The following is a 12,447-nucleotide window of genomic DNA, read 5'->3' as shown; positions in this document are numbered from 1 at the left end:
ATTTTAATAATTTTGAATAATTAAATTATTTAATTTAAAATAAAAACATTCTTGATAAAATTAAATTAATTATAGATTAAAAATTTGCTTGGAATAAATTAAAATAATTAAATATCCGAAATAAAGTTACATTAACTTAACCAAAAAACAAGCTAATCTTCTGCTCAAATAATGAATGAAATGACAACGAAACTCTAATACTGGAATCTTAGAAGGATAATGAAGTCGTAGTTACATCAAACATCTAGTCCTTATGAATGCTTAATCCTACTACTTTCCAAGTACAACCATCCAACAGTAGCGTTTTCTCTCGCACGTTGTTTCCCTCATACGCTTACGCTTATCTAATATTTTATTCGTTGGATTTGAAAATTTCCGCATTACGCTCCAATTTTTTTTTTTTAATTATTCGTAGCTTGGAATTATGATTTGGATCCGATCCAAACCGTTCCCTCAAGAAACGAATGTCGAACTGTGTGGCCTGCCACTTCACCTGAAAAAATTTGAATTTCTGGGCACAAATGCAAGTGCGACGACATCACCAACGACAACAAGGGATTTTCCTTCCGAGTGAGTTCGTGTTTTTTTGAACAAGGAAGAGCAGGTTTTTGATTCAACGGGACAAAACCCATTTAAAGAAAAGATAAGCAAGATTATTGAACAAGTTGCCTAAATTGTTCCTGTTTTGTTACACCTCCGCTTCCTCTTTTTTCTCTCTCGAGTCTGAGGAGGTTGGTCTTTCCGAAACAACCTCAGCCTACCTTCCTTACTCTTCAGCCTCGTAACTTACGCTTTCAGTAATGGAAACCCGTGCACCTTCTCGATTGGATGATTAGGCTTTCCGAGTGAATTTTTCGAAACTGCGAGAAAAACGAACTGGCTACTTGTCTGCTATTCTTGATAGTTTTCTTCTACTGCGTTCGGTTTCCAAGTTAATTCAGCGAATTAGCATTACAGGGGTCTTATATTTTGCTGCTATTTGGCATCTAGCTAGTGGAATTGGAAGAGAAGTAGTGATTGGTTTGCATATTAGAGTTCGAGAGGAAATCTGGAAGGTTTGTTCGAATTTGGGGGGTTTTGGTGGCTCTAACAATGATGTTATCAGCATCGCCATCCTCGCTAGCGAGGAGTTCGCTAGAGGTAATGCTTGAATCGCTCCAGCAGAGAGAAGAAGAAGAGAATAAGCCAAAGGACTTGCCACCGGCATTGCCAGCTCGCCCGACCTCCAAAGCTCGGCTTCCCTCAGCGAGAAGGTCATTGCCGAATAACTTCAACTTTAAGGTTAACGGAGATCCTGGTGAGACAGAATACCTTCCGAACGGATTTCATGATGCGAACGAAGAAACCAAGAGGAAAGATACGGTTGATTTGGGACACAAGAGAAACGGAAGCCTTGGGAGCAAGAAGTTGAAGAGGGATGTGGAATGTCCGTACGCCCTTGCATCGGAAGATAACGTTACTTATTTCAACAAGAAGGTAACTCGAGACTTGAAAAAGGCGTCTTGGTATTATGATCTTGCAATAACTCGGTTTATGAAAGGTTTTAGAAATGGTTGTTACTAGTTAGTTGATAACTCTCGCATTTAATTGTTTGAAACAATTAGTTCTGGCAGCTTTGCAAAAAAGCTTGCGGTGCTTAAAAGAAAGCAATCAGTTGAAAGAAAATTTCGTAGTTACTATGGTTGATGGAAAACATAGTTGAAATATAATTTCTTAGTTGCATGTGGTAATGGACCTGTAGATATATATAAACACAAATTTCTCTAATCACAGCTAATCGTACTCAGTGGCTTAATGGGTTGTATTGAGAAATATCGAAGTACCTTGTTATTGATCAGATCAGATTGCCGTTCAGGGTTTTTATTCATTTTGATAGCAGCATCAATTTTTGTTAGCTTAAATTTTTGGCACAGATTATCCCACACATTACTTCCATTCAAATTTCCTTTCTGCTTTTGGTCTTATCGCCAGAGGCTTCCTATGTGTTGTAGAAAAATCTGGTGAAAATGCTGATTGCGTTGGTTGATTATATGGGAAGCGCTGTTGTTAGAAGATATCATAATTCGGTCTGAAATATTTACTGAGAATCTTAGATGTATAGTCTCAGCTTTATTCCATTTGAAGTTATACGCCCGCAACACATTTGTTCCCTTGGCACTTAACCATTAGTACTGATAGACACATATTTTATGGCATGTTCATTTCTTTGTTTGGTTTGTTCCCCCAGAACCTTCATGTTTGGTGTAGGCAACCAGATGGGCACTGGGGACTTGGAAAGATACAGTCAACTTCAAAAGAAGAAACTTTAGTTTTACTCACAAATGGAAATGTAAGTTTTTAGGTCTTCTATGTACTTAAAAATAGTGCATTTTTGAGTTTGCGAGTTGACAAATTTTTTCTACCATCGAGTTGTTACTTTAGGTTATGAAAGTGGCCAGATCAGAACTCCTACCAGCTAATCCAGACATTTTAAAAGGCGTTGACGATCTCATACAGCTGAGTTACCTGAATGAGCCATCTGTTCTTCACACTCTTCAGTTTAGATATTCTCAAGAAATGATTTATGTATGTGTGCAGCTTTGGCTTCTTCTTATTCTTTTTCTTTGTTTATCGTCCATATGTTCTCATATGCTCCTTGTGTTTTCTTAATGTAGAGTAAAGCAGGACCCATTTTAATAGCACTCAATCCCTTCAAAGATGTTCAGATTTGTGGAAATGATTTTTCCACAACTTATAGACAGAAATGTTTGAATGATCCACATGTTTATTCTGTGGCAAATGCAGCTTATAATGAGATGATGAGAGGTGAATGGAATTCTCCTTTCTGAGTCCTTTGTAATTTCTATTCCTGTACTTGTATGATGAATGTTATGTTTCTAAAGGATTTCTTTTGATTTTGTGTGTTGCAGATAAAGCAGATCAGTCCATCATCATAAGGTAAGATCCATACCAGTTTCTGTACATTGGCTACTCTCGAAATATGTTAGTATAATCAATAGTATTTAAGTGTCGTAGCAGGGATAAGATATGATTACTGGTGTAATTGTTAATTTTTGTTTCCAGTGGTCAGAGTGGATCTGGGAAAACAGAGACAGCAAAAATTGCTATGCAATATTTGGCTGCTCTGGGTGGTAGAAGCTGTGGTATAGAAAATAAAATCCTTCAGACGCATTTCATTCTAGAAGCTTTTGGGAATGCAAAAACATCAAGGCACAACAATTCTAGCAGATTTGTAAGTTCCTATGTTCCTTTTCATTATAATGGAACTTACCAGTGCTATTATTCTGTGAAATTTTTATAGCTTGAAAGATTTGTCAACCCATATGTCCATAAAATTTTTGCTATTTAATGTCTTTAATTTCTCTGAAGGCAAAGTGGTTTAATCAATGTATATTTTGGCTTGTTTGGAGCAGGGGAAGTTAACTGAAATTCATTTCACTGCAGCAGGGAAAGTATGTGGAGCTAAAATTCAAACCTGTAAGCATGTTGACGTTTCACTGCAAGGGTGCTATTTTTTTATACCCTTTTCTACTGAGCTTACTAACTTGATTACTCTTGTGGGTTTGTTTTTGCCATCTGCCAAATCACACATTATTACCAATAGTCATGTTACAAAAGGTAACTGAGACGTCCCTTTGAACTTAAAGGGTGGAACAATGTTACTTATCTGCTATTTGTCCTGATTTAATTGTCTCCTGTGAACAGTCGAGAGTTGTTCAGCTGACCAGTGGTGAGAGGTCATATCACATCTTTTATCAACTTTGTGCTGGATCTTTACCTGGCCTTAAAGGTACTTTCTTTGCAATTTGTCAACTTCTTTACAGGCACATAATATGTACATATTATCATGCCATGTCTCCTTCGCAGAGTAATTCTTTGATCAGCTTAAATGAATTTCATGAATACTTGATATTTCAACTCATGTTCTGGATTATTTTGATTTTCTGTGCAGAGAGGCTGAACCTTAGAGGGGCCAGCGAATATAAATATCTTAATCAGAGTGACTGTATGACAATAGATGGGGTTGATGATGCTAAAATGTTAAATAAACTGCTGGTATATTTCTGGAGGCTTCATTTTGTGATCAATTTCCTCTTCTCAAGTTTGCTGATGTCCTCCTAAGATATCTTCATCTAATTTTCCCCCTTTCTTTGTTTGCTTTTTCCTCAGAAAGCATTGGATGTTGTTCAAATTTGCAAAGAGGATCAAGAGCTAGTATTTAAAATCCTTGCTGCAATATTATGGCTTGGAAATGTATCATTTCAAATATCTGACAATGAAAATCATGTTGTAGTGGTGGATGATGAAGGTATGATTCAAAGCCTTGAATCATGCATTACTTATGCTGTGTCGTTTTGCACGTTGTTTTTTAATGGCAAAGAACATTGAATACTTTCTGGCCAAAAAATAAAAAATTTAGATACTTAAAAGCTAGGTGGGACTATCTTGATCAGATCTTTTCAATGTGATACACAATATCTGGTATTGTTTTGAGTAGGAGAGGATTTGAAATGACACATAATGACTGCCTGTGACTGACATAGTAACACATGAGAACAAATGACATCTCAGTTACAACTTATAAGTGACTTACATAAATATATTTCTTTTGGCAGCTGTCACCAGCGCAGCCATGCTGATGGGTTGCAGTTCCCAAGACTTGATGGTAACTTTATCTACTTGTAAGGTCCAAGCTGGCAAGGATACTAATGCTAAAAGCTTGACATTGAAGAAGGTCCGTACATTACATTTGTTCATCAATTTTCTGGAGCTCCTAAATGCACTACATTCAGTGTTTTTAATGGCCCAATAAAATTTCTTATTCAGGCAATTGAAACAAGAGATGCATTGGCACAATTCATGTATGCAAGCTTGTTTGGGTGGCTCATAGAACAAATTAACAAGTCACTAGGAGCTGGCAAACGGCATACTGGGAGATCCATAAATATTCTTGATATTTGTGGGTTTGAATCACTCAAGGTCTGCAATTTTATGATGTGATTACTGATGCATCAGTTGATGTTCGCTTATGTTCTAATGGGTTTATGTTTTGACTTTCAGAAAAACAGCTTTGAACAATTTTGTGTAAATTATGCTAGCGAGAGGCTTCAACAACATTTCATTTGGCATATGTTTAAACTTGAGCAGGAGGTTAGCATTTATAATGTTCAAATTTTCTTTGATATTGAGTGTCTGTTCAAATGAGATGCAATTTGTCCTTCCTTGCGTACATTTAAATGGTTTAAATGCTTATTTTATTGTGAGATGATAACAGATTTTTAAAGACTTCCATCAATAATTGCTAGTAGAAAACATATCTAATGAAAAATATGTTCCTAAACTAAGCTATGTCACTTTCTTAAGTGCAAATTCCTTCATCTTCAAGGGCGTCTTCCTGCCCCCTGCATATCTTAAGGGTTAGGATTATATTCATGGCTTATCTCATTTGCTTCACTTGTGGAATTTCAAGGAAGTTTCCTTTCTAACAGGTAAAGAGGTTCAACGGCTTTGCTGGAGTAAATCAATCAAATTTGACTATATATTATATGTTATCAATTCTAAATTTGTAATGATTAACGTTATTAACTGTTAGAGTTGTATGTCTCTTGTGGTATATTTGTATCTCTTATCAAGGACTTATTTGACATGTAGAGTTTCATAGTGCATGCCAAAATCGTGATGTCATTTGTTTTTTGAATAGTCTTGATGTTGCAATATATAATATTATTTTGTTTCAGAGCTACGAAATGGATGGTGTTCATTGGACTAAAGTAGATTTTGAGGACAATCAAGAGTGCTTGGATCTATTTGAGAAGGTACGTATGGTTCACTTTTTATATATGTTTATGTGCCATTCCCGTTTCAACTGGACGACGGCCTTTCCTTGTGGTTTTCTTATGGTTTTGGTTACATTAAGATCTGAACATGATGCATTTTTGTAGACTATTGCAAAAACATGCATGTTAAGATCCCCTTGCTGGTTGTTTACATTATTACCTGTAAATTGCGTTGTCATTATATAACTCATTATGATTTATGAACTTTGCAGAAGCCATCAGGGATACTTTGTTTGTTGGATGAGGAATCAAATTTGCCCAAGGCTACAGATCTCACTTTTGCCAGCAAACTTAAACAGCACCTGAATGCTAATCCTTGCTTTAAAGGGGAAAGAGGGAGAGCTTTTGGTGTTCGTCACTTTGCAGGAGAGGTTAGTTGCTGCTCAGTTTTCAAGGAGCTATGAAAGTTAGTTGCTAAAAATGTCAAGATTAATTGTATCTTTTAGAGTCTAGTATATTTAATTAACTTATTTTGGCTGAGAATAGTCCTAAATAGTAACAAAAACATTTATGTTGAGGACTGATATTACGCGTTTGAATAAACCTGCTCGAAAATGCATAAACAAGATGGTGGAAGCAGCAATACTACTGTTTGTTTATGACTCTGTTATGGTGAAACCTTAGCGGTCACAACCCCCCGTCACATGGATGCATTTGTTTCTTCTATGACCTATAATATAATTGGGTATCGAATAAAGTATATAATTTTCAAACGCCAACATGGTTTTTAAATCTTAAAAATTTCTTTTGTTTCTGTGTAAGACCTTTCCCCCCACCTTATAATAGAGAATATGAAGAGAATATTAAGGGAACTATTGTTATTAATAACTTGTAAGTTAAGGATAAGGATTAAAGATAAATATATGAGTTAATTATTTAATTGATTTTATTTTGAGTTACCCTTTTGCTATATATCTTTTATTTTTAAATCGAGTTATCTTATTGATAATTATTTGCTCTGCTTTATTATTTCTACTTTGTTTTGCATCAAGATTTAGGCCATAACTCCAACTTCTCCTTTTGCCATCCTACATTTGGAGATGGTTTCGATGCTTATCACATCATCACTTATGATGCGCATGAATCTGGATCATCTAGATTAGAATTGGATGGTCCATATTTAATATTATCTTTTTTTTTATTTTGGGTAACTTGTTATTTTAAAAGATGCAAAATCTAAAATAAAGATATTCTTTTAACTATCACTTTTTTAAAAAATAAATTTATCGTTTGAAAATTACAAATAAAAAATTTTAAATTTGGGCTGTCCAAATTTGACTTGGACATTCTAGATTTCATCACATTTATGAGTACCGAAAATGGACTACCTTAATGTCCTTTGAATTTTGCTAACAGCTTAGGTTTTGCATGCAGAATGCGGTTAATTTTGGATTTGTGCCTGTGATTTTTTTTTTTTTTTGGAATAAAACGTTTGTGATTTAACTAAAACATGGATGTCTATTAGGTTTTGTATGATACAAACGGCTTTCTACAGCAGAACAAAGATCTGCTGCCTTCTGATTACATGCAATTCCTGGCGTCATTTAGTTGTCAGCTGCTGCAGTTGTTCTCGAAAATGCTTAGTCAAACACAGGAACAGTTGAATTCCTTCCAACTAGGTGCGCTAGACTCGCAGAAGCAGAGTGTTGGTGCAAAGCTGAAGGTATTCTTGTACCATTCCTTGAAAGTTGATTTTATGCCTTGTTATTTGGGAAAAGATGATTGTTTGTTTCCTTGTCAAGGAAGATCATTACTTGATTATGTGTGATAGATGATCATGGACTAGGAAGTACTCTGAACTAATTTTGAATAATGCAGGGGACTGAAATGTATTAAGAAATGGTTGAAATGGTATATCTTAGGGGATATATATATATATATCTCTAATTAATTGCTTCCTTACTTTTAGGGCCAGTTGCTTGAATTAATGCACCAATTGGAGAATACCGCACCTCATTATATTCACTGCATAAGGCCAAATGCTAAGCAGCTTCCTGGCATATTTGATGAAGATCTTGTCATGCAACAGCTCCGTTGCTGTGGCGTCTTGGAGGTTGTTAGAATTTCAAGGATTGGATATCCTATCCAAATGACGCATCAAGAGTTTGCTGACAGGTAGTGGGAAAACCTCCTTTAAATTTATGATTTTGTTGAAAGTTTATTTGATTTATGTTTCTCCATGTATCTAGGTATGGGTTTCTGCTTTTGGAGCCCTGTGCATTTCAGGATCCACTAAGCATCTCAGTTGCTATACTTAAACAGTTTAATATCCCTCCCGAAATGTATCAGTTTGGCTACACCAAAGTGCATTTGCGAAAAGGGCAGGTATGTCCAGAGGCCAAGTAGTGCTTGAAGATATACTTTCTTTATCTTCATATTTTTGTGAACATGTTGGTTTATTGTCAGACCCCCAATCATTAGTTTCTTATCTGTTAGATATAAAGATTTGTTAATGTTTTGGACTTTTACTTTAGTAAAGGCATCATTCATGCTTGAAATTGCGAGTGTAGTTTACAGACAAAGGCAAAGAGGTCAGTGTTGGAGATATACACAGTCTTTCCGAAAAACCATAGCATAAAGAGCTAGAATATAGTTGATATGGCAATCAATATGGTGGACACAATATCAACTATTCATTTCCCTGCTACAATAAATAATAAGTATTCTATTTGTGAATTATGGATGAGTTTGCGAAGCAGAACATCATGTTATATTACTAGTTCAGATATCAATGGTTTCAATGTCTTGTATCTGCTTGGTTTTAGATCTTCCATGTATTGCTTTCTCAGATTTGGTGATTCTTGTGTTCTTTTTGTTGTAGATTGGTGCATTGGAGGATAGAAGAAAACAGATTATGCAGGGAATACTTCAGATTCAAAAATGGTTCCGTGGTCATCAAGCCCGTAGACATGTCCATGAACTTAAGAATGGAGTGACGGCATTGCAGTCATGTAATGCATCTCTACCTTTCAAGACTAATTGCATTTTCATCAGAGTACTCTGCCGATTCTTGCCCTTATGCGTGCAAAATTCAACTAAACACATGCTTCAATAAATGATTAATCATGTTTATATAGAAAGTAGCCTATGCACAGTCTGGTTTCTATATTTTTCCGATGAATTTTTTATCATTAAAGATCTTCTCGATATATATTTTGTTAAAAAAAAAAAATTATATGCCTAAATTGATGGTTCAAGTCCTTGTTCTTAGCAATTCTTAATTTTGTTTTTATTGTCAGCCTTCCTTATTGTTTATTCAGTGTTAATTGCTCACATTGCAGTTGCTCGTGGAGAAATTTTGAGGAGTAAATATGGTATAGTTGACAGGTCTTCTATAACTATTGATTGTAAAAATTTTGAGGAGATTGAGGCAATCATACTGCTACAAGCAGGTAAACATGGTTCTGGTTATTGTGAAATTTACGCTTTGGTGAAAGAAATTGCTAATGGGGTCTCATTATTCATTTCCTTTTCTTGCAGTAATTCGTGGTTGGCTGGCTAGGAGGAGGAATGCTAATGGTTTGCGTAAGGTGAAGAAACACCCTAGTGATGAAAAACTTCAGCGATATTCTCGTGGGAAGATGTTTGATATGAAGGTATTATGTAATTTTTTGATTTAGATAAATGCTCTAAACTCCGTTATTATTCATGTTTTAACTCTCAACTCCATTTTTTGGCTCTTGGTATGTTGTTTTATGCATTTAAATAGTAATTCCCTCTTTTTGATTCTCCTGTCTGACTAACAAAGTCTGTTATTTTGGATATTTCCAAATTTGAAGCCGTCTATTTTTCAGTTTTGTATCTTTTGATGTTACTAATATTAAGTACTACTACCAAGATAAGTGATTATGCTGAAGTTAAACCAAGATAATGAATTCCGTCCAGAATTTGTGGGCATGTCTTTTAAAAAGTTCTCACAGAATGATATTACTTTGCCATTGTAGCATGCTACTGTTCAAAGAAGTAAATCCCCAAAAAAATATGTAAAAAAAAAAAAGAAAGAAAGAAAGAAAGCAAAGAAAAAAGTTCTTTAGGTGTCAACTGTATTTTGTATTTTAAATTCAAATAAAACTACAATATCAAGAGTGTGTTCTGGGAAACTGCATATTTGAAATTCACCTGGGCCGGTGCTCATCTTATTTATTATGCTGCTGTTATAGATGGGGCCAATAACAAATTCTTACGTACCAGGTAGATATACAGACAGAAGAGTTCTCCCAAGTGTAGTAGGTAGCCATGATCATGAGTTCGTTGGGGAAAGTATGTCAAGAAATTTCATGCTTCAATTTTATTGATATATTATTAGAATACCACATATAGTTCAGATATACGTTCTTTTTTCTCTGCAAACTTAACTGAGAAATTAATAAGTCGCATGTGTGTGAGGCGAACCTTTTTTCCTTGGGGAGATTATCACAAGTTTTCTGTTGCTACAAGTTTCTGTCAACTGCAATATATCAAGAAACTCGTCTTCTATCTCTTAAAACTTCAACTTGGAGTGAATGCTGTCATCATTTTTCTTGTTTGCTTCTATCTCTTAAAACTTCAGCTTGGAGTGAATGCTGTCATCATTTTTCTTGTTTGCTATACTGCCTGCTGATGTTGGCCTTCTATCTGAAATGATACACACCCTCCTTTGCATGGAGGTATGATCTAAACTCAGTTGTGTGGAAACCCAAACAAAAAGAGCATATTGCAATTTCTTGGCTTACACGAGGATTTGTATAGAATTATTTTAAGTGGGTATGCTGTATCTTATCTCATTAGTCTGTGGAAGCTCCATCTGCTCAAGATGATAAAGGTTTTACTCTTTGTCTTTTCAGGAAGCGTCCAGAGAACAGGTTCAGAATTTGCCTTTGGCTTTGGAAGAACTCCGAAGGCGGGTACTCAAGGCTGAGGCAACCCTTGAGCATAAGGAAGAGGAAAATACTGCATTGAGGGAACAGCTGAAACAAAATGAAACAAAATGGATTGAATATGAGGCGAAGATGAAATCAATGGAGGAGACGTGGCAAAAACAGATGGCATCTTTGCAAGTAAGCCTCCGGATTGTAAACATCAATATTTAATGTGGTTCGATTTTCACACCAGACTTGCCTGCTGTGTTGTTGAAATGATAATCAGGTCAAACTTTTAAATAATTAGGTTATTTTAGCTTTACATTTGTCGTTGATAGTAGGAAAGGGAGAAAACAAAGTTATGCAGCACTTTTAAGTTCCTTAATTGGAAATGACCGGAAAAGGGTTCTCCAATTAAAATTAAAACATTAGAACTCTAGAATTTTTTAATGATAGCTTGAGAAATGTATGACTGTATGTTTTTTCTCAACTTAACTGTACATTAATCGTGTTTTACTTAGAAATGATACTTTTGTGATATTCTAATTGAGAAACTTGATAGCAAAAATATAAAGAAATGCATCTAAGTTCAATTCAATAAGAACAGTATTAAATCTGATATGACAACAACAAGCCTTGTCCTATTATGCAAGAAAACTTGCTAAATCTGTCGGGTGTGTCAGTTTTCTTTTCTACTATAAGTTTGTTGCACCTTGATTTCTAAATGCAATTTCATTGTAGGTGAGTCTCGCTGCAGCCAGAAAGAGCCTAGCCTCTGATAACAACATTGGTTATCCTGGAAGACAAGAAGCTACATCACCTCGTTACCATGATTTTGAAGATTTTGCTTCCACAATATCTCGAACACCAGGTGGGAGCACACCTATCAAGTTTTCCAGCTCTCTCTCCCTCTCTGATACCGGAGTGGCAGGAAGAGAAGTTAACGGTACGTTGTCTGCAGTCAGCAACCTGATGAGAGAATTCGAACAGAGACGACAGACTTTTGATTGCGATGCCAGGGCTCTGCTTGAGGCTAAGTCTGGGCAGTCTGCTATCATGAATCCGGATGAAGAACTTAGGAAACTTAGACACAAGTTTGAGGGATGGAAGAAAGAATACAAGTTTAGATTACGGGAGACAAAAGCAAGGCTTCATAAAGTAGGGAATACAGAAGGGGACAAGAGCCGTCGGAGATGGTGGGGGAAGTTAAGCTCAAGAGCCTCATAGTAATCAATGTTCAAACATTCACCTTGCTCGAAAAGCTCAAAGATAACTTGGTAAGAAAAAGGCAAATGGAATGTTTGTCACTAATGTTTATGAATTGTCTGCATCACTGTTGGAAACGTGTTTCTTCTGTATCTACCAATTTTGTTACTATTTACTACCTAGTGGAACCTGGAAGTATTGATAGGTTGTGCATAGTTATAGACTTTGGCAGGACTGCATAGGATTGTTCGACAGTCTAGTTAGCTCATGTTGTCATGTATATTCTGTTGTCACTGATTTCAGTTCTGAAGATATTAATAAGAAGCGTTGATATCTTCCTTCCAATCAATTCGTTCATATTCTCGTTATCGTGTGTGTATCTGCCGATAACTCAATATTCACGGAAGTAGTGAAATGGTGATTAACCTGAATGTTAGAACTTTGTAGAGCGCAGCTCCCTTTTGCAAATGTTGAGTGCTGATCCAAAATATCCCCTGCAAGTTCACAAAAAATGCGCATCCCTTTAATAAACTTATAAATTTGTGCCTTAATAGATTCTCCTTGCA

At 35.7% G+C, this 12,447-nt stretch overlaps 1 protein-coding gene across 2 annotated transcripts; it reads left to right on the top strand.

Annotated features, from left to right (window-relative positions):
- The first annotated feature begins 378 nt into the window (after window positions 1-378).
- LOC129312569 (myosin-2-like) lies at window positions 379-12,226 on the top strand. Of its 2 annotated transcripts, XM_054955227.1 has the most exons (24): window positions 414-1,476; window positions 2,228-2,329; window positions 2,422-2,565; window positions 2,655-2,805; window positions 2,910-2,937; window positions 3,064-3,232; window positions 3,414-3,477; window positions 3,605-3,618; window positions 3,706-3,790; window positions 3,953-4,056; window positions 4,171-4,309; window positions 4,617-4,735; window positions 4,828-4,980; window positions 5,062-5,151; window positions 5,739-5,816; window positions 6,050-6,208; window positions 7,303-7,500; window positions 7,747-7,952; window positions 8,027-8,162; window positions 8,659-8,788; window positions 9,119-9,229; window positions 9,318-9,433; window positions 10,661-10,873; window positions 11,417-12,226. In XM_054955227.1, exons 1-24 carry the CDS (start codon window positions 1,093-1,095, stop codon window positions 11,900-11,902), a joined length of 3,579 nt encoding a protein of 1,192 aa, XP_054811202.1. In that variant the 5' UTR covers window positions 414-1,092; the 3' UTR covers window positions 11,903-12,226. The 2 variants fall into 2 exon arrangements, with proteins under 2 accessions (XP_054811203.1, XP_054811202.1); XM_054955228.1 differs by lacking the exons at window positions 10,661-10,873; window positions 11,417-12,226 and adding an exon at window positions 9,998-10,653 and having other exon boundaries at window positions 379-1,476.
- Window positions 12,227-12,447: the final 221 nt, after the last annotated feature.

This window comes from Prosopis cineraria, unplaced genomic scaffold, assembly GCF_029017545.1.
Source record: "Prosopis cineraria cultivar Desert tree isolate PC_DT_omini unplaced genomic scaffold, ASM2901754v1 PC6, whole genome shotgun sequence".
In the NCBI taxonomy this organism is placed as follows: domain Eukaryota; kingdom Viridiplantae; phylum Streptophyta; class Magnoliopsida; order Fabales; family Fabaceae; genus Prosopis; species Prosopis cineraria.
This window is presented reverse-complemented; position numbering and strand designations above follow the sequence as displayed.

Coding starts and splice junctions, on each gene's coding strand:
- LOC129312569 (XM_054955227.1), top strand. CDS start 1,093: ATGATGTTATCAGCATCGCCATCCTCGCTAGCGAGGAGTTCGCTAGAG. Junction 1,477..2,227: donor TTACTTATTTCAACAAGAAG/GTAACTCGAGAC, acceptor TTGTTCCCCCAG/AACCTTCATGTTTGGTGTAG. Junction 2,938..3,063: donor GATCAGTCCATCATCATAAG/GTAAGATCCATA, acceptor TTTTGTTTCCAG/TGGTCAGAGTGGATCTGGGA.